The sequence below is a fragment of the Sapajus apella genome, unplaced genomic scaffold (assembly GCF_009761245.1).
Source record: "Sapajus apella isolate SASKATOON/1434 unplaced genomic scaffold, GSC_monkey_1.0 scaffold105, whole genome shotgun sequence".
Lineage (NCBI taxonomy): Eukaryota > Metazoa > Chordata > Mammalia > Primates > Cebidae > Sapajus > Sapajus apella.
Window position 1 is genome coordinate 5,832,967 of NW_022437045.1, and position 19,944 is coordinate 5,852,910.

At 46.0% G+C, this 19,944-nt stretch overlaps 1 protein-coding gene across 2 annotated transcripts in view; it reads right to left on the bottom strand.

Moving 5' to 3' along the window:
* Window positions 1-12,296: 12,296 nt before the first annotated feature.
* AKAP12 (A-kinase anchoring protein 12) overlaps window positions 12,297-19,944 on the bottom strand; it is a 115,147-nt gene continuing 107,499 nt past the window's right edge. For both annotated transcript variants that reach the window (XM_032258826.1, XM_032258827.1), the window contains 2 exons: window positions 14,670-19,690; window positions 12,297-13,350 (listed from right to left, as the gene is read on the bottom strand). In XM_032258826.1, coding sequence (XP_032114717.1) covers window positions 14,682-19,690 — 5,009 coding nt within the window. In that variant the 3' untranslated portion in view covers window positions 12,297-13,350; window positions 14,670-14,681. The remainder of the gene's footprint in view (window positions 13,351-14,669; window positions 19,691-19,944) is intronic.

The window sequence follows — 19,944 nt, forward strand, 5'->3', positions numbered from 1 at the left end:
AAGTGAAGGATGGCCGGGAGGATGGTATATATGGGGGACCTGCTCCTGCAACTTGGCTGGGGATTATGATGGGGAAGGGGAAGTCCTCTTTTCACTATTCACTAGGAGTGAATTCTAAAACAAAATTATTTGTAGGCTGGGCATGGTGGCTTATGCCTGTAATCCCAACACTTTGGAGGCCAACACAGGCGGATCACTTGAGGTTAGGAGTTTGAGACCAGCCTGGCCAACATGGTGAAACTCCATCTCTACTAAAAATACAAAAATTAGCTGGATGTGGTGGCGCGCACCTGTAGTCCCAGCTACTTGGGAGGCTGAGGCAGGAGAATCACTTGTCACTTGAACCTAGGAGGCAGAGTTTGTGTGAGCTGGGATTGTGCCACTGTGCTCCAGCCTGGGTGATAGAACCAGACCCTGTCTCAAAAAAAAGAAAATTATTTGTAGGTTGAGTGTAGTTTACTGTAATAGAATGCAACTTGTTCTTCAAGTTGATATTTGCATCTTCATGACAAATTTCAGAACCTTCCAAATATTTAAATTGCATTTTGCTTCGTTTTACTCCTCTGTTTTGATCTAGAGCAATGGATTGCTCTACAGCATTTGCAAGAAAACAAGATTTAAGGTTAGAAGTCTTTAAACAAATAAAAAGTTGATTATCTTAAGATACAGATCAGTTAATTGTCCTTTTCTAGAACTAGCTCCTTTAACATAACAGTAAGAATATTGACTGAACTTTTAGCAAATCTCTAAATAAGATAAAAATTAGGCTGTGACAATTTTTAGTGTGGAAAAAAATGGACCAGGATGAAATGATATTATTTGGTTTTGTTTTCAGGCAGATCAAAATATTTTTTAACATAAAAAAGTTATTCAATTTGTGAATCGAGCTTATGCTGTTCTCTGGAAAATGTGCCATACCCACCCTGCTAAACTTCCCCATTTGTTGGGAAGATGGATCCTTGTGAAGAAGGCACTGTCAACTGAAAGGCTGAAGGGGAGGGAAGGCAGAGCCCGTATTGGGTGTCTGCCTGCTATGCCTGCTATGTGTGCTTTCATTTATTTATTTATTTATTTGAGACGAAGTCTCTCTCTCTCTCTCTCTCTCTCTCCCCCCCCCCCCCCCCCCAGGCTGCAGTGGCACATCTCGGCTCACTGCAACCTCTGCCTCCCAAGTTCAAGTGATTCTCCTGTCTCAGCCTCCAGTGTAGCTGGGACTACAGGCGCATGCCATCATGCCTGGCTAATTTTTTGCATTTTTAGTAGAGTCGGGGTTTCACCATGTTGGCCAGGATGGTCTTAATTTACGGACCTTGTGATCCATCCACCTCAGTTTCCCAAAGTGCTGGGATTACAGGCGTGAGCTCCCATGCTCAGCCATTTTTTTTTTGAGACGGAGTTTCACTCATGTTACCCAGGCTGGAGTGCAATGGCGCGATCTCGGCTCACCGCAACCTCCACCTCTGGGGTCAGGCAATTCTCCTGCCAGCCTCCTGAGTAGCTGGGATTACAGGTACGCACCACCATGCCCAGCTAATTTTTTGTATTTTTAATAGAGACGGGGTTTCACCATGTTGACCAGGATGGTCTCGATCTCTTGACCTCGTGATCCACCCGCCTCGGCCTCCCAAAGTGCTGGGATTACAGGCTTGAGCCACCGCACCCGGCTTTTTTTTTTTTTTTTTTTTTTTTTTTGAGGCAGAATCTTGCTCTGTCACCCAGCCTGGAGAGCAGTGGCACAATCTCAGCTCACTGCAATATGTGCCACCTTCTTGGTTCAAGCGTTTCTCGTGCCTCAGCCTCCGGAGTAGCTAGGATTATAGGTGTGTACAGCAATGCCCAGCTAATTTTTGTATTTTCAGTAGAGACAGGGTTTCGCCATGTTGGCCAGGCTGGTCTCAAACTTCTAGCCTCAAGTGACCTGCGCGCCTCAGCCTCCCAGATTGCTGAGATCACAGGCGTGAGCCACCCCATGCACCTGGTCTCATTGACTCCTAAGAATCCTGTCAAACATGTCTCTTGTTCTTTTCAGATGAGAAAACTGAGGCCCAGAGAGGCTAAATAACTTTTCTGAGGTTACCGACAAATAGAAACAGCCAGGGTTCAATTTCCCATATGACTGACTCTAAAGCAAGGCTCTTTCTATTACTTCCCAATGTTATTAACACCCAATATCTAAAGGTTGAGCAGTACTAGGCAACTAACAGGTCCCCGTGGCCAGGGGCGGTGGCTCATGTCTGTATTCCTAGCACTTTGGGAGACTGAGACAAGTGGATCACTTGAGCCCAGGAGTTTGAGACCAGCCTAGGCAACATAGGGAGACCTTATCCCTACAAGAAGCAATGACAATTAGCTGTGTGTGATGGTGCATGCCTGTGGTCCCAGCTATTCAGGAGGCTGAGGTGGGAGGATCACTTGAGCCTGTGAGGTCTCAAGGCTACAGTGAGTCATAATCACAGCGCCACACTCCAGCCTGGGCAACAGAGTGAGACCTTGTTTCAAAAAAAAAAGAAAGAAGTGGGGAGGAAGGAAGGAAGGAAAGGAGGAAGAGAGGGAAGGTCTGGGCGCAGTGGCTCACACCTGTAATCCCAGCACTTTGGGAGGCCAAGGCTGGCAGATCACGAGGTCAAGAGATGGAGACCATCCTGGCCAACATGGTAAAACCCCGACTCTACTAAAAATACAAAAAGTAGCTGGGTATGGTGGCGCGTGCCTGTAGTCCCAGCTACTCGGGAGGCTGAGGCAGGAGAATTTCTTGAACCCAGAAGGTGGAGGTTGCAGTGAGCCGAGATCATGCCATTGCACTCCAGCCTGGCAACAGAGTGAGACTCTGTCTCAGGAAAAAAGAAAAAAAAGAAAAAGAATAAAAAAGGCAAGTGAGGAGCCTTTCATTTTGCAAAAAAGAGAAAGCTCGGGCAATAGTGTAAGGCAAGGCTTTTCTTGTTCATCTGGCCTACTTTCTTATGTTTGGCTTTAGATCTAGTTTTGTCCAAATTATGTTAAAAAGGAAAAAATATTTTTCCAAATATGCAAGCATTTCTATGAGCTAGAAGCAATAGCTACCACTTCTTCACTCTGCTGCCCAGGCGGAGGAAAAGGGGAAGGAAAAACATTTTTACCTGTGAACCTCTTTATTCTGTCATTAAGAAAATTCACTTATTATAGCCTTTCTATAGCTTTATATTGCCACAGTTTTGAATAGGTTCCTGGTGGCGCTGATGCTGGGAGCCATACTTTGAGCAGCGCAGCGTGGCTATATCACTTCTGCTATGATGCAGGTTCCTGGGTGGTGCTGATGCTGGGAGCCATACTCTGAGCAGCGCAGCGTGACTATATTGCTTCTGTCCTGTCTTGGCTCTACTTGCTTCTCAGAATTCTAATAACCAGAGGAGCTCATGAAGGTCTGCAAGGGCATTTGTGCCGACTGTGGTGTGATTATGCCTTTGTGGCAAGGGCTCCTAAATGAGCTGTGGGCAAGGTGCAGATCTGTGCATGAACTCTTAGAAAAAGTCCATGTGTGGGAAGCTCTGGGATTTATTCTAAATCTCCCTGTCTTTTTTTCTCAATGCCTTCCTAATCTGCCAGCACAGAATAAAATGTAGCAGAAAGTAACAAATACCCTAAATTATTTTTAAAGAGGCCACCTGTATGCTCTTCCTTATTAAAAGGAAGGCACACATGCACACGAATGTTCATTGCAGCACAGTTTACCTGGAACCAACCCAAATGCCCATCGATGATAGACTGAACAGGAAAATGTGGCACATATACACCATGGAATACTATGTAGCCATAAAAAACGATGAGTTTGTGTCCTTTGTAAGGACATGGATGAACCTGGAAACTATCATCCTCAGCAAACTGACACAAGAGCAGAAAATCAAACACTGCATGTTCTCACTCATAGGCAGGTGTTGAACAGTGAGAACACATGGACACAGGGAGGGGAGCATCACACACTAGGGTCCGTTGGGGGAAAATAGAGGAGGGACAGCGAGGGGTGGGGAGTTGGGGAGAGATAGCATGGGGAGAAATGCCAGATATAGGTGAAGGGGAGGAAGGCAGCAAATCACACTGCCACGTGTGTACCTATGCAACAATCTTGCATGTTCTTCACATGTACCCCAAAACCTAAAATGCAATTAAAAATAAATAAATAAATAAAAAGGAAGGCAAGGATCCTGATGAAAAGATGAAATGACATTAGGTAATTTGCCAAGGTCACACAACTTGATTTTTTTCAGATAGGGTCTCGCTCTGTGCAGTGGTATGAATATGGGTTCACTGTAGCCTTGACCCCCTGGGCTCAAGTGATCCTCCTGCCTCAGCCTCCAGAGTGGCTGGGACTGCAGGTACATCCCACCACAGCTGGCTAATTTTTTTATTTTTTGTAGTGACGGGGTCTCACTATATTGCTCAGGCTGTCTCGGACTCCAGGGCTCAAGTGATCCTCCCACCTTGGCCTCCCAAAGTGCTGGGATTACAGGCATGAGCCACGGTGCCTGGCCTTCACACAACTTCTTAGTGGTAATTACAGAGTGCGAATTTCCCGATTCCAGGGCCCTTTCTGCTACCATCATACTGTGTAGGAAACTCTTCCTAGCATTTTGCCATTTCTTTTTTTTTTTTTTTTTAACAAAAGTAAATGGACTGGCCAGGTGCAGTGGCTCATGCCTGTAATCCCAGCACTTTGGGAGGCTGAGGTGGACAGAACACTTGAGGTTGGGCGTTCAAGACCAGCCTGACCAACATGGAGAAACCTCCCTCTCTACTAAAAACACAAGAATTAGTCAGGTGTGGTGGCGTGTGCCTGTAATCCCAGCTACTCGAGAGGCTGAGGCAGGAGAATCACTTGAACCCAGGAGACAGAGGTTGCGGTGAGCTGAGATTGTGCCATTGCACTCCAGCCTGGGCAATAAGAGTGAAACTCCATCTTAAAAAAACCAGAAAGAAAATGGACTGAAGAATTTTTTTCTCTTTCCAATTAGATAAGAGATGCCAACAAGCAAAGGTCTGAAGGCAGCCAGCCAGAGAGAGCCAAGAGCCTGAAAAATACACCATCTGCTGTTTGACCCACGCCCAACTCCAGTCCCCCTCCCCACCTGGTCCCTTCCTCCCTCTGGAGATGTGCTAGCAGGCAACAAATGCCCCAAAAGCAACGTGGAGAAGCAAGAAGTGTGCATCACACACAAAGTGGATATTAGCTTCTAAATAAGAGCATGTGTGAATACCATGTAGACTTGGTCAATTTTAAGAAACATCAGTGCCATTGCTGTGAATCCACCAAAATATTCAGGGAGACAGTAGCAGTCATCAGCAGTCACTAAGTTGTTCCTGGTGGAAAGTTTTACCAAAATTTGCCTTTTTCTTGCAATTACTGATATTAATGCTTTACAGTACATTTTGCATCCTCGTTTATAAAGCACTTTCACAGTGGGAAAATCTTGTGAAGTTGTCTTTAGTTCCACATTCTGAAATGACGGATGGCTGAGACAGGGCAGGTGAACTCTTTCTCAGTCACCAAGCTGAAGCTTGCACGTGAGATACTAAGAAATGACGCAAGGATCTTGTAGATGGTCTTCTATGTGTTTCTAAGGACACAAAGAAGGCAAAAGAGTTGTTGATGTCTCTCTGTTCCGAATTGTCTGTGAGACCCACATACTGAGCTGCCAACCCCACTGACTCTTGGATAGCTCTTAGGCTCCTCAGTTTCCCCCACACTCATGTCAGTATGTGGCTCCATATCCAGTTTGGCCATACAAAAACTTCATTCTTCACCCCACAGTTCCCACAACAGAGAATCAGGTACTGTACCCTGTTGATCTGCCTCCTAACAGCTCTGGATCTCACCCATGGATCTCCAGCCAAACTGCTCCTACTTTAATATAGGCCATTATCAGTTCTTGTCTGGATTATTATTATTATATATTTTTTTGAGATGGAGTCTCGCTCTGTTGCCCAGGCTGGTGTACAGTGGCACGATCTCGGCTCACTGCAACCTCCACCTCCCGGGTTCAAGCAATTCTTCTGCCTCAGCCTCCCAAGTAGCTGGGTCTATAGGCTTGCACCACAACGCCTGGCTAATTTTTGTATTTGTAGTAGAGACGGGGTTTCACCATATTGACCAGGCTGGTCTCGAATTCCTGACCTTGTGATCCGCCCGCCTCAGCCACCCAAAGTGCTGGGATTATAGGCATGTGCCACCTCGCCTGGGTTTATTCTCTTTTTTAAACCATTTATTAATTGAATTTTTTCTTTTTAGAGACAAAGGTCTCCCTATGTTGCTTAAGCTGATCTTCAACTCCTAGGCTCAAGCAATCCTCCCACCTCAGCCGCCTGCGTAGCTGCGACTACAGGTGCATGCCACCACACCCAGCTTGCCTGGATTATTCTAACAGTGTGTAAACTAATCTCCTCTCAACCGCCAGGCCTCAATTCTCTGCAAGCTAGATGCCACTGGCATTTTAGGTAGAAACACCTGTCTCATGCAGGGCTGCCCTGTGCCATGCAGGATGTCAAACATCTGTGGTCGTAACTCATTACGTACAATAACACCCTGGCCATGTGGAAATCAGACATGTGGCAGCACAAACCTGGGCGGAGAGTGGGACCCTTCACTAACCCAACACTGAGGATCACTACTGTGGGAGGATTGCGTCTGTTCCCAGCTAAATCATTTCAATAACTTTGTAGGGTAAATCTCACGTCTTGAAATGGCTCCTTGGCCATCATCTCTGCAGTATCATTTCTGTAGTCTTTTTTTTTTTTTTTTTTTTTTTTTAGATGAAGGTTCACTCTTGTTGTCTAGGCTGGAGTGCAATGGTGCTATCTCAGCTCACCGCAACCTCCGCCTCCCGGGTTCAAGCGATTCTCCTGCCTCAGCCTCCTGAGTACCTGGGATTACAGACGTGCACCACCATACCCGCCTAATTTTGTGGTTTTAGTAAAGACAGGGTTTCTCCATGTTGACCAGGCTGGTCTCTAACTCCCAACCTCAGGTGATCTCCCCACCTCAGCCTCCCAAAGTGCTGGGATTACAGGCGTAAGCCGCCAGGCCCAGCCTACTCATTTCTGTAGTCTTTAAGAAGGACCCTTGTTTTGTTTAGATTTCAAATTTTGGAGGCAATTCCATCTGCTTTTCTGGGAATTAGGTAAGCCCCTGAGGCTAACAGGGATAAGTAGGATCAAGCATAATGTAGTTTTAAAATTAGCCTTATTTAGAGTATTGCCTCTTTGTTCATTAATTATACCTCGTTATGTGAGATTATTAGAACAATAGAAAAAAAAGCACAGGGTTAAGAATTAGCAGCAGGCTTTAGCACTCAATATTCTTTTGTGGGCAAATTAGACTTAGGTCTTTATTTCATCATTTAGGTATTGTTACTCTACCTCTGGTCTCTAAACATGGGTGTTACAGTCAGTGAAACTTCTCTTGAGAGATTACATGTTAAACTACACTTCTGTTAAAACTTTTGATGTCAGCCGGGCACAGTAGCTCACCCCTGTAATCCCAGTACTGTGGGAGGCCAAGGCGGGTGGATCACGAGGTCAGGAGTTCAAGACCAGCCTAGCCAACATAGTGAAACTCTGTCTCTACTAAAAATACAAAAAAAAAAAAAAGAAAAGAAAATTAGCTGGGTGTGGTGACGGACGCCTGTAATCCCAACTACTCGGGAGGCTGAAGCAGGAGAATCGCTTGAACCCGGAACGTGGTGGTTGCTGTGAGCCGAGATTGCGCCACTGCACTCTAGCCTGGGCGACAAGGACTCCGTCTCTGAAAAAAAACAAACAACTTTTAATGTCAGCAAGTGATAGAAGAATATGCACAGTTGCAAGATGACCTCACTCATAACTGCAGAACACTACAGTAAAGATGTCTATTACAGTCGGGCACCACGGCTCACACCTGTAATCACAACACTTTGGGAGGCTAAGGCAAGAGGATGGCTTGAGTCCAGGCGTGGGAGACCACTAGCCTAGGCAACATAGAGAGACCTGGTCGCTACAAAAGCTTAAAAATTAGCTGGGCATGGTGGGGCATGCCCATGGGTGTTGTAAAGGCTAAGGTGGGAGGATTGCTTGAGCCGAGGAGGTTGAGGCTGCAGTGAGCCATGACTGCATGCCTGCACTCCAGCCTGGGTGATAGAGCGAGGCCCTTTCTCAAATAAATAAATCATGATTATTTTCACCACCATGCTATCTTCAAATCCTGGTTAGCTTAGCCAAACCTGTGTTATCACTTCAAAGTCTCAGCTTTCTCACATTAAAATAAGGGCTCAGCTTATTCTCCTAATTCCAGATAAATAGCTTGGAGGCAGTAAGCAATGTGTTAGGAGAAATCTGCATGTGTATAAAAGTTGCACCAGGTTGTCTGTAAGCAGCAGGTCCACTTCCAGAATCCCATTAGCAATGAATAGTCATGGCCGGGCGCAGTGGCTCATGCCTCTAATCTCAGCACTTGGGGAGGCTGAGGTGGGCAGATCACTTGACGCCAGGTTTTCAAGATCAGCTTTGCTAACACGCCAAAACTCCATCTGTACTAAAAATGCAAAAATTAGCCAGGCATGGTGGCAGGCACCTGTAGTCCCGGCTTCTCGGGAGGCTGAGGTGTGAGAATTGCTTGAACCTAGGAGGCAGAGGTTGCAGTGAGCCATAATTGAGCTACTGTACTCCAGCCTGGGTGACGGAGCGAGTGCATTAAAATGGACAATTTCCCCTGCATTTTGAAGGGGTCCTCAAAGTGAAGGCTCACTTTGAGTGTCCTCATTATGAAACCTCCCATGTGCACATTAATAAAATTTGTACTTTTATTTAAAATAGAATAGAGCCAGATGTGGTGGCGCATGTCTGTAATCTGAGCACTCTGGGAGACTGAGGCAGGTGGATCGCTTGAGTCCAGGAGTTTGAGACAAGCCTGAGCAATGTACCAAAACCCCAACTCTATTAAACATCTATGTATATAATTCTCTATTCTTGACTAGGACTTCAAAATAAAAGAAAAATATAGAATACACTTTAGGGGGGCCAAGACAGGAGGACTGTTTTAGGCCAGTAGTTTGAAACCAGCTTGGGCAGCATGGCAAAGCGCCATCTCATGGTGGCACATGCCTGCAGTCCCAGCTACTCAGGAGATGGGAGGATTCCTTGAGCCTGGGAGTTCAAGATTGCACTGAGCTCTGATGGCATCACTCTATTCCAGCCTGGGCGACAGAGCCAGACCCCATCTCTACAAAATATGAAATAAAAATAAAAGTTTAAAAATTAAAGGAAAAGGCCAGGCGCGGTGGCTCACGCCTGTAATCCCAGCACTTTGGGAGGCCGAGGCGGGTGGATCACGAGGTCAAGAGATCGAGACCACCCTGGTCAACATGGTGAAACCCCGTCTCTACTAAAAAAAATACAAAAAATTAGCTGGGCATGGTAGTGCGTGCCTGTAATCCCAGCTACTCAGGAGGCTGAGGCAGGAGAATTGCCTGAACCCAGGAGGCGGAGGTTGCGGTGAGCCGAGATAGCGCCATTGCACTCCAACCTGGGTAACATGAGTGAGACCCCATCCCAAAAAAAAAAAAAAAAAAAAAAAAAAAAATTAAAGGAAAAAAAGTTATAGTCGTGTAGATTTGAATTTACATGACACTGATTTTGTGTCTGGGTTCCAAGCTCTACTATGTGGGAAGCACTGGACTGTGTCCATTTCCTTTCTTACAGGGTTGGAAAAGAGGTTCTAACTCTGGTTCTGGTTATTGGTTGGCATTTCAGAGAAGGTTTGTGTGACTATCCAAAAACTGTACATGAAACGTTAGGCTGGGGAATCAGAGGTCAGCTAGAAGCTTAATGAGACTCTAATTAAAGGAGCCCAGGACCCAAAAAGGTTATGATCATGAATAGAGATTTTTGTGCATTCGCACCTATCCCAGATATATTCATTCTAAACTCTCATGATGCTCTATGAACAAAGGGAGCTAGTTGAGAGTAGAGCTTAAATGTGTGATGAATATCACAACCGACAAGAGAAGAGCAATCGAAACTGAATCACAGTGAAATTACAGAAAGAAAATCCACGGCATTTAATTAGATTGCATTTTATTTCAATGAAAATCTGCCCCAAACAGAACTAGGAATCAGATATTGCCTTGGACTAGAGGTAATTGCTAAGCTGGAAGCTTATACTGAAAAGTAAAATTTTCAGCCCTTGACTATCACAGTTCCAAACATTAAAGGAAAATATTGGAACAACGTATCTATGTACAGAGAGAGGCAACTCATGGGTACCGCTGTAAGCAAAATAACCTGAGGGGGAACATTTTATATTCCTCAATTACAAGAAGTGGCGAGAGTTTACAAGTCTTGCATTGCTTTCTATTGTACATGGCTCTGTAGTAACGCCAAAAATAACAAAATGGAGGCACTTGCTCTGACTTCTGCAGTTTACATTAGATTATTATGTCTTCATAAATTAACAGCAGCTTTAGAATTATAAAACGGTATTGTTACTTCATGCTACTGTTGGTGTTCCTCTTGTTAAAATGATGTTCTCAATGGACATAGATATAGAGCTTGTACAGGAGCGACTCTGGGCACATCCAGGTGGAGTAGAAGCACGTTGTGAAGCGGCTACTCATGGAATCTCAACTGTGATGGCCAGCGGGCACCTGACCACAGGTGGCAGGAAAAGACAAACACAGGTGGACTTTAAACAAAAACATCCACTTCCCACAAACTACACAAATCTTTAATCTGTTCAAAATAGCATAGAATGTCTTCCTGCCATAGAGAGGGAGTCAATATGAACTTGTTATAAATTGGTCATTTCCAAAACTTTTAGTTCCTCTTCAAAACCTGACACCAGCACTTGGATTTAAATCTCAGTTGGCGGCCAGGCACAGTGGCTTACGCCTACAGGCACTTTGGGAGGCCTAGGTGGGTGGATCACGAGGTCAAGAGTTCAAGACCAGCCTGGCCAAGATGGTGAAACCCCATCTCTACTTAAAAAAAAAAAAACAAAATTAGCCGGGCGTGGTGATGCTACTTGGGAGGCTGAGGCAGAGAACTGCTTGAACCCAGGAGGCAGAGGTTGCAGTGAGCCGAGATTGCACCACTGTACTCTAGCCTTGGCAATAGAGCGAGGCTCTGTCTCAAAAAAAAAAAAATCTCAGTTGGCAAAAAAAAAAAAAAATTTATATATATATACACATATATATCTCAAAAAAAGTTTTTTGAATTTGAGGATTTTAATAATTAAGTATGGGTAGCTATTATTTGAGAATAATTCCTAAAAGATGACTTCCAACTACAAACAAGCCTATACACTGCTCTCTTGAGGTGTATCTTTTACTAATACTGCCAATTATGAATGAAGTTAGGTTTGTTAGCATAAAAGAAACTACTTTCGGTTTTCAAAGCAAACTTTCTTTCCACTAAAACTAGGCTTTCCAGCTAATCAGCAGTCAAAATTTAAATTCTCAAACTGGAGTACCAAGTTTGAGTAAAGTCCAGAAAGCTATATGCCAGGCCAGTTCTATATGTCAAGAGTAGGTGACACTGCTCTTTCTGTGACAATTGTCTGACAAAACTCTTAATGTATTAGCATGACGCATCGTTTTGACATTAAAAAAATTTTTCAGGCCAGGCACGGTGGCTCACGCCTGTAATCCCAGCACTTTGAGGTCCAAGGCAGGTGGATCACCTGAGGTCGGGAGTTTGAGACAAGCCCGGCCAACATGGTGAAACTCCCATCTCTACTAAAAATATAAAAAATTGCCCGGGTGTCGTGGCAGGTGCCTATAATCCCAGATACTCGGGGTGTGTTGGGGGGTGCTGAGGCAGGAGAATCGTTTGAACCCGGGAGGCAGAGGTTGCAGTGAGCCACGATCGCACCACTACCCTCCAGCCTGGGCAACAAGAGTGAAACTCAGTCTCAAAGAAAAAAAGAAAAGAAAAAAAAAATCCAAGATTACCTTTCAGGAAAGGTATTCTTACTATTAAGCCTTCTTAAAATTTCTTTCTAGAGACATTTGTTATTGCTTGAAACCAAAAATATTAACACACACAAAAAGACAGACATTTTCAGGAATTACCAGATGGTAGAATTGTACTAAGGATGTCAGTCTGAAAAACTACTGGTTTATTTCAGGAAAAGCATCTCCACCACGACTTCCCCGGAACACACAACTCAAACCAGTGAAAAACACTTTCATGTAATGACTGCATTAGAAAGTTCTAGCTTATCAATTATTATCTTTATCATCCTATGGTAGTACACATATATCCCAGGCTTCCTGTTATCTAATAAAACCAGCAAATCTAAGTGAAGCAAATCTTTTATTTAAATCAGTCATCAAATCACAACTTATCCAAATGAATGTGTTGCAACATTGTTCTTAAAATGGCACAGATATGGCACAGACACAACCCAGTATCTATCAAAATACCATTTGTAAAGAACCTGACTTATTTCATGCCATGTGTGAATGCAGTCCAGCATATAAGAGTAGAATCAAAAACTTACAACAGTGAATTCTCTTCTTCATAACATATAAAACATTTCGCTACTCTGCCTCAGGATTAAGAATACTCATTGGTCCAAATAACCATAACAAGTAGGATGTAAAAAGGATGGAAAGTTAATCTGCTACCAGAATAAAACTTCTTTCTAACCTCCACTGGGTTAGAAGGAAAAATTTCCCAATGACGAGAGAACATTCTGCATGTTTCAAAAGGCTTTTTAGTTTTAGCACACTGTGCGAAATAGGAAGGCGACTCATTTCAGAATGCCACTAACTATGGACCTAATCGTTAGTGAATTTTAACGAATTGTACCTTGATCAGGAATGTTATTACTAGGAAGCTCTGTTTTTTGCGGGTTATAGCTGAGGCTTAAAGCTCCCCAAGGCTGCTCTATGGCACATGCCCCATCATATACTGTGTGATACAAAAAGCATGTAGTATCCTGCACATTTCCTTAAACATTAAGAAAAAAATATACAATAGATACAGAAGGAGGATTACTTAAAACATACATATAAATACATAAAGAACGATAATCCAGTTTGAGAAGTAGAACTAGGTATTGCCAACTCCAGTTCCAGGTTAAGAATTTAGGATGTTAAATCAGAATTTATATGCCTATCAAGGGGAAACAGTAGGGTGGGCTTGAAAAGAGGAAATGTTAAATGGCTCTAGCTCCTGATGAAGCCTCAGGATTGTCAGGGGCTCTCTGGAAATGAGATCAGTTGTTGTGCCTGCTCTCTGAGTCTCAAAGTTCTGAAATACTGGTCTTCAGTCTCAGCAGCAGCATTCACTTTTTTCTACTACTTGTCTTCACATTCTGGTCTTCCAAACAGACAATGAGTTTAACTGTAGAAGGAGGAAGAATCAGCGTAAATAAAAATCTCCTTTTCCTCTCTCATTTATTAACAACAGGACAGTTGTCAAAGTGACCTAATAATACCATAGTTTAACTCCGTTAAATAAACAAAGATGGGGCCTGGCACAGTGGCTCACCCCTGTAATCCCAGTACTTTGGGAGGGCAAGGCGGGAGGATCACTTGAGGTCAGGAGTTCGAGACCAGCCTGGCCAACATGGTGAAACCCCATCTCCACTAAAAATACAAAAATTAGCCGGGCATGGTGGCATGTGTGTGTAATCCCAGCTACTCGGGAGGCTGAGGCAGGAGGACCACTTGAATCTGGGAGACTGAGGTTGCAGTGAGCCGAGACTGCGCCACTGCACTCCAGCCTGGGCGACAGAGTGAGACTCCGTCTCAAAAACAAAACAAAATAAAACAAAACAAAGATGGGTTGGGTACAGTGGCTTACGACTATAATCCTAGCACTTTGGGAGGCTGAGGTGGGAGGATTTCTTGAGGCCAGGAGTTTGAGACTAGCCTGGGCAATGTAGCAAGACCCCTGTCTCTACAAAAAAAATCAAAAAAAGGACCAGGAAGTGGCACATGCCTGTAGTCCCAGCAGCTACTCAGGAGGCATAGGCAGGCGAATTGCTTCAGCCCAGGAGATGAAGGCTGTAGCAATCCATGATGGTGACACTGCATTCCAGTGTGGGTGACAGAGCAAGGCTCTCTCAGAAAACAAGAAACAACAACAACAAAAAAGAAAACAAAGATGGGGAGTGTCTTGTATTGTATTCTGTTACACTGCCACAAAACTAGTGACTGTAAGTGGCTAACACAGTGAGGGTCACTCATTATAGGCACTGGAAAATTTTTAAAAAATGCTCATTACTACTGCTAGGGGAAAAAAATCAATTTTTTCCAAAAGAGCTGTAAACCATATTTCAGGCAGTTTAATATCAACCCACTTTGGGCCACTAGTTATTTTTATAAAAACTCAACAAGCTAGTTGAGTGAACACAATGTATTTCTTATGCCTTAGGGTCAAACATGCACATGTGCACATACACATGCCCTTTCATTTTCTTCTAATGCAGTCACAGTAGGGGCTAAAACGAAGCCATTATTTTCATAACACTGAGAAGGCTAAATGGCATTTCAATGACCAAAAACCATGAAACTATCCTAGATCTTTGAATCTAATTGATATTTTCTTCAACTGAAGGCTCTACATGAAGGCATCATTTGCTCCGATTCCTTATGTAACAAATTTGCCATCTATTGGCATAAAAGATAAACATTATCTTAGAAGAAAAGGAGGCTTACTTGCATGATGTTTTAGGATTCTGTAAGTTCTGATTTTGCAGATTCTCTCTCTTGTTTCTGCATCTCCTCCTGTGTTTGGGCTGTGATTGCTTTATCTGATTCACTGTGCACTTTTCCTTCCTGAAATTCTACTTCCTGGGCATCTTCCTTCTCGTTTTGTTTTGGTCCATTTGTATCTGGGGACTCTTTGGTTAAGCCTCCTGAGGCATCAGTTTCGGCCAGGGCTGAGTTCTGGTTTTCAGGGTCGACGTCATCACCTTTTTCATCGTCTTTGGGTTCAACACGTGACTTCTTTATTCTTTCTGCTAACAAGGCATGACCCTCATCTTCTGGCACAGGCTTTGTTCCAGCCCCATCTCCCTCTTCCTCGGATGGGAGGATGACCTCTTCCAGCTGCTGATCATTTATAGTGGAACCTTCTACCTCAACAGTCATGGTCTTTTCTGAAGCTTCACTCGTGTCTTTCGAAGTATCGGAATGTGTCTGTCCCACTGCAGTTGGCTCTGACTCCTCTTTGGCTGTAAGAGTTTGTGGTTCATCTTGTGCAGAGGCCTGAGGTTCACTTCCGTCTTTCTCTGATACCTGCCCAGCGTCCTGCTTGTCAGCTTTTATCAGGTGAGCTTGCATCTGTAACTCGGACGCAAACATTTCGGTGGCTGTTTCTTCTGTACGCACAAACTGGTCAACGGCTGTCTGAATGATGTTGTGGACAAGTTTACTGCTTTCGGTCTCAAGTTCCAGAATCCTATGTTCAGACTCTGAATCCTCTGCGATTGCTACCCTCACTCTGACCTCCGGGCAAGCAACCCGCTCATCAGCTTCATCTGACTTCGATTTCAGTGAGGTGGTTCTCTCTCCATCCAGGTCGGAATGTAAGCCTTCTTTGGTAATGGCAGACCCTATCCCTGGTATCGATTTGGCCTGACCCTCGGGCACTGTGGGCACAGCATCTTCTCCTGCATGAGCAGTAAAGTCTGCATTTTTTTCAGAGGATTTCTCTTCCAGAACTGAATGTGCACCTGCAGGCTCCAGCATTTCACCTGTTTCTAAAATGCTGACAGTTTCTCCTAAGACCTTTTCCTCCTCTGCAGCAGCTGTTGGAGTTAGTGATGCCTCAGAGCTCTGACCTTGAATTTTGGTGGACGCTGCCTCCTCTTGACCTAGGCAGGGGGGAGGGCTTCCTTCGAAACTGCTGACTTCCTTTGCCCCATCTATGATGCGCACACTCACTGTCTGGATGAGTTGCTTACTGACCTCTTCAGATACGGTAACAGCTGTTTTGTGCTCAAGTTTCTCTTTTTTCACACGAGTTGGCTCTGCTTCCATTTTCTCCCTTTCGACTTGAACTACCCTCTCTCTCTCCACGGGGGACAGAGCAGACTTCGTGTGACTCTGCAGTTCAGTAGCATCATCCTTTTGACATTCAACTTCTCCTGTCACTTCCTCTTTAAGGGCAACTTCAGTGACCTTTTCCTGACTGACTGCTATGCCTGTGTCTATAGACACCTCCAGTCCTTCGACAAATGGTTCGTCTTTGGTTTTCTCATCAGCAAACTGGCCAGCCTCTTGGGTCCCCTCCGTCTTCGACAGAACAGGTCCAGCTTCCACTGACTCCTCTTTATCTGTATGCTCTAGCGTGTCTTCCATCTTTGATTGTTCTTTAGTTTCTTCCTGGAGCACAAAACTGGAAGGTGCTGGGGGCCCCTCTGTCTGTGCAGGAACTGCCTCTGCTTCTGCACCCCCTGACTGGGTACCAGATGCGACCTGATTCTCCTCTTGGATTTCCACAATCTTGTCTTTCTGAGTTGTGCCTAGTGCATCAAAGTCTGCTACAGGGGTGCTTCCATCGGTCTCACTGTCTGTAGGGGTTTCTGCCAAGTCAGCGGGGAGAGCCTGTTTCACCACCATCTCCTGTGATTTCCCCCCAGCTAAGGTTTCGGCGTGACATGTGGTTGCAAGCTCACTGGACTCTCCGCTCTCCGTGGCTGGAGGAGCTTTTTCAGAGCTTTCCGGGGTGGTCTGCCTTACCATCTTCCCTTGTGTAAAAGGCTCAGTTTTCACCTCCTGAGCATCTACTTTCAGTGCTACATCCGTCTCTTTCTTCAGATCCAGTGCTTCAGCATCCTCTTCAGATCTTTCTGCCTCTGCTCTCTGCCCAGGCTGAAGTGTGTCTTCCGGCCCACTGGTGCCAGGCAGCTGGGATTCCTCTTTCACTTTTTCTGCAACCGCCTGGAGGACCTCTTGAGTCCGTCTCTCTTGCTCTTCCATGTCGGATACTCCACCTTCCACCTCCTGCACCGGGGTGGCCTCCTCGGTGGTGTCTGGGGAGTCGGTTAACTGGGAGACTGCTGACACCATTTCTGTGGTCTCTTCAGCAGCAGATGCTTCGGCTCCTTCTTCGGCACCCAATGGCCCCGCAGTTTCTGCCGCTGTCACTGCTTTGGAGGTCAATTCCACCTCGCTGACGACCGTGTCACCCTGGGCCTCTCTGTTCTCTGGCAGAGGCTCAGTAACCTCGGGGGTTTCTTCTTCTGCAATGACTTCTCTTTCCAATACCTCCCCAGTTAACGGTGCAGCTTCAGGTTCTACTTGTTCAAGGGGCTCTGTCACTAAAGCAGATATCCAAGAAGGAGACCTTTCTTCATTAATGGCAGCTGCCCTGGTCCCGTCAATGACAGCTGCTGCCACCATATGACCCTGACTGTCACTGAGCTCCTTGGACACCTGAGCAGCTGCCTGGTGCTCGGGCTGCTCTACGCTTTTCTGTGCTTGCTGTGCCTCCATTTTCTCCCTTTCTACAGCATCATACTCCGACAGAGGGACCACGGCCGGGACATCAGAGTCATCTTCGTTGGCGCCTGCTGGCCCTGCGTCTTCAGCAGGGACTTGTTCTTGCTTCCCATCTGGCCTTTTCTTCCTTCGTCCAGGAATAAACTTCTTGATTGAGACCCAGGATTCTTCTTTCCCGGGTTCAGCATCTGCGGTGGAATGTTCTACACCAGACCCAGCTACGGAGTCTTCGTTTTTCTCTTCCAGCTTGGACTTGGATTTTTTTCTTGGCGTGACTAACCTTTTAAATGACTCCCAGGTGGAAACACCCTCCCCTTCAGTAGGGCTTCCAGCTTGCTCGGGGGATGAACAACCCTGTCCGGGCTCATGTTCCTGGGAACCCGTGAGGGTCCCGTCTGTCCCCGTCTCTTTGTCTTTTCCGGGCTCATCTGCTTTCTGGTGGTCTCCTCCCATTGCTTTTGGCCCCCCTTCCTCATCAGAGGAGGACCCTTTCCTTGCTCTTTTCTTGGATGATCCCACACAAATTAAAGCTTCCCAAGATACTGAGGTATCCACCTTGCGCTTCGGTTCTTCTGGCTTTTGCTCTTCCACGCTCCCTTTCATTTCTTCTTGCATTTCAGAGGCCGCGCTCTCGGTGGAAGACAAGGTAGCGCTCTTGACCTTGTCCAGCTCATCTTCTTTGTCACTTTCTGAAGACCGTCTAACACGCTTCTTGGGCGTCACCATCTTTTTGAACGATGCCCAGGGAGTGACACCTTCTCTTTTTTTCTCTCCATCGGAAGTAGCTCCTTCTTCACCTTCCCCGTCCTGGTGCACCTCGGCTAAGCCCTTCTCCAGGCACGTGATCTCCTCGGGCTCCTCGGGGGACGAGGCCGAGCTCTCGCCCTTCTGCTCCTCCTGGCTGTCCGGAGAATCGGCGGGAACCTGAGTGTGCTCCCCTGAGTCCTCGTCTCCGCCTCCTCTTTTCCCTTTCTGTTTCTTTCCGGAAAGCTTTTTTAAGCCAGTGCTGGTAAAAAGCTTCTTGAGTGGACTTCCCTGCACCTTCATTCTCTCCTGTGATGACAGCAGCTCCACCTCACTCACAAAGCCTTCGGGGGGCTTGGACAGCGCCTTCTCATCAGGACTGAGGTCAGCTCCCAGCGCAGGGTCCTCTCCGGAAACACTCGTGTCTTTGAGTTTCACCAGCTCCTTGGCAGGTTCGGCTTCCTGAGGTTCTGCATTCACTTCAACCAACTCTTCAGCAGGCGCTGACCCTGCCGTTTCTTCCACCTCCATTTTCGGCTCCTCGGTTCTCTCCTCCGCGGTGCTGACATGGACATCGGCCACAACCTCTTCCTGGTGGACTTCTATTTTCTCATCAAACACTTCTGTCGCCAGCGGAGCGGGTTTGTCTTCAGAAGGTCCCTGCGAGCCAATGACCTCCTCCTCCGAGGGCAGCTCAACTTTCTCATATTCAGCTGATAACCGGGGCTCGGGGGCGCCTTCCACCTCCTCCTGTGGCTGGGCCTGCTCGGAGCGAGCCTCTGCCTTTCCATTTTCTTCTGTGTCTTTCTCTGGCTCTTGTTCCTTTTTCTTCTCTGAGGCTTCCAGTTCATCCTCCTTCGGCTTCCTGAAACTGGTCTTTTTTCGCCAGCCGGCCCAACCTTGAGTGAAGAATTTTTTGAAGGTTGATGCCGTTTCAGTCGTCACGGGACTCGCTGGGGACTCTGCAGACTTGCTGGGTTCTTTTTCTTGTTTCTCTTCTCCTTCCTCTTTGCATTCCTCCATGGCTTGGCCAGCTTCGGCTGGAGGAGAAATTTCTGCGTGGCTTTGCTCATGCTTCAGGGTCTCTTCGGGTTTCTCTGTGGATTGTTTGAGTTCGCTTTCTTTGGAGACTGCTTCTCCAGCCCCCGGGCTGGGGTCCTGGTGGTCGCCAGCCCCTGCTGCTCCTTCCCCTTCATCTTTTTTCACAGTGAGTAGCTGGACAGTGTCAGGCTTCTCTGTCTTATCCTTTTTCACAGTGAATTTAAAGCCGACAAACTTAAACACCTTCTTAAATCCAATATCATTAGCCTGGGACTCCGCAGGTTGTGTTAGCTCTTCCAAATTGCTTTCTGAAGAAGGAATCTGTTCGATGATTTCAGGGGTCTCCTCCTGCCCATCGTCTCTGACGTCTTGATCAACTGTCGACGTAGCAGCCATCTCCTTATCAGAGTCTCTTTCGCTCACATCTTCAGAGTCTCTCTGTCCAACTATTAACAAAAAGCGGGGTGGGGAGAAGAGAAAAGATGATTACAATTCGAGGAAATCGTTTTTCTGAGACAGGGCGCCACTCTGTTGCCCGGGCTGGAGTGCAGTGGTGTGGTCTCGGTTCACTGCAGCCTCAACCTCCCAGGCTCAAGCAATCCTCCCACCTCAGCCTCCCAGGTAGCTGGGACTACAGGCACATGCCACCATGTCCAGCTAATTTTTTATTTTCTGTAGAGATGAGATCTCACTAGTGGGT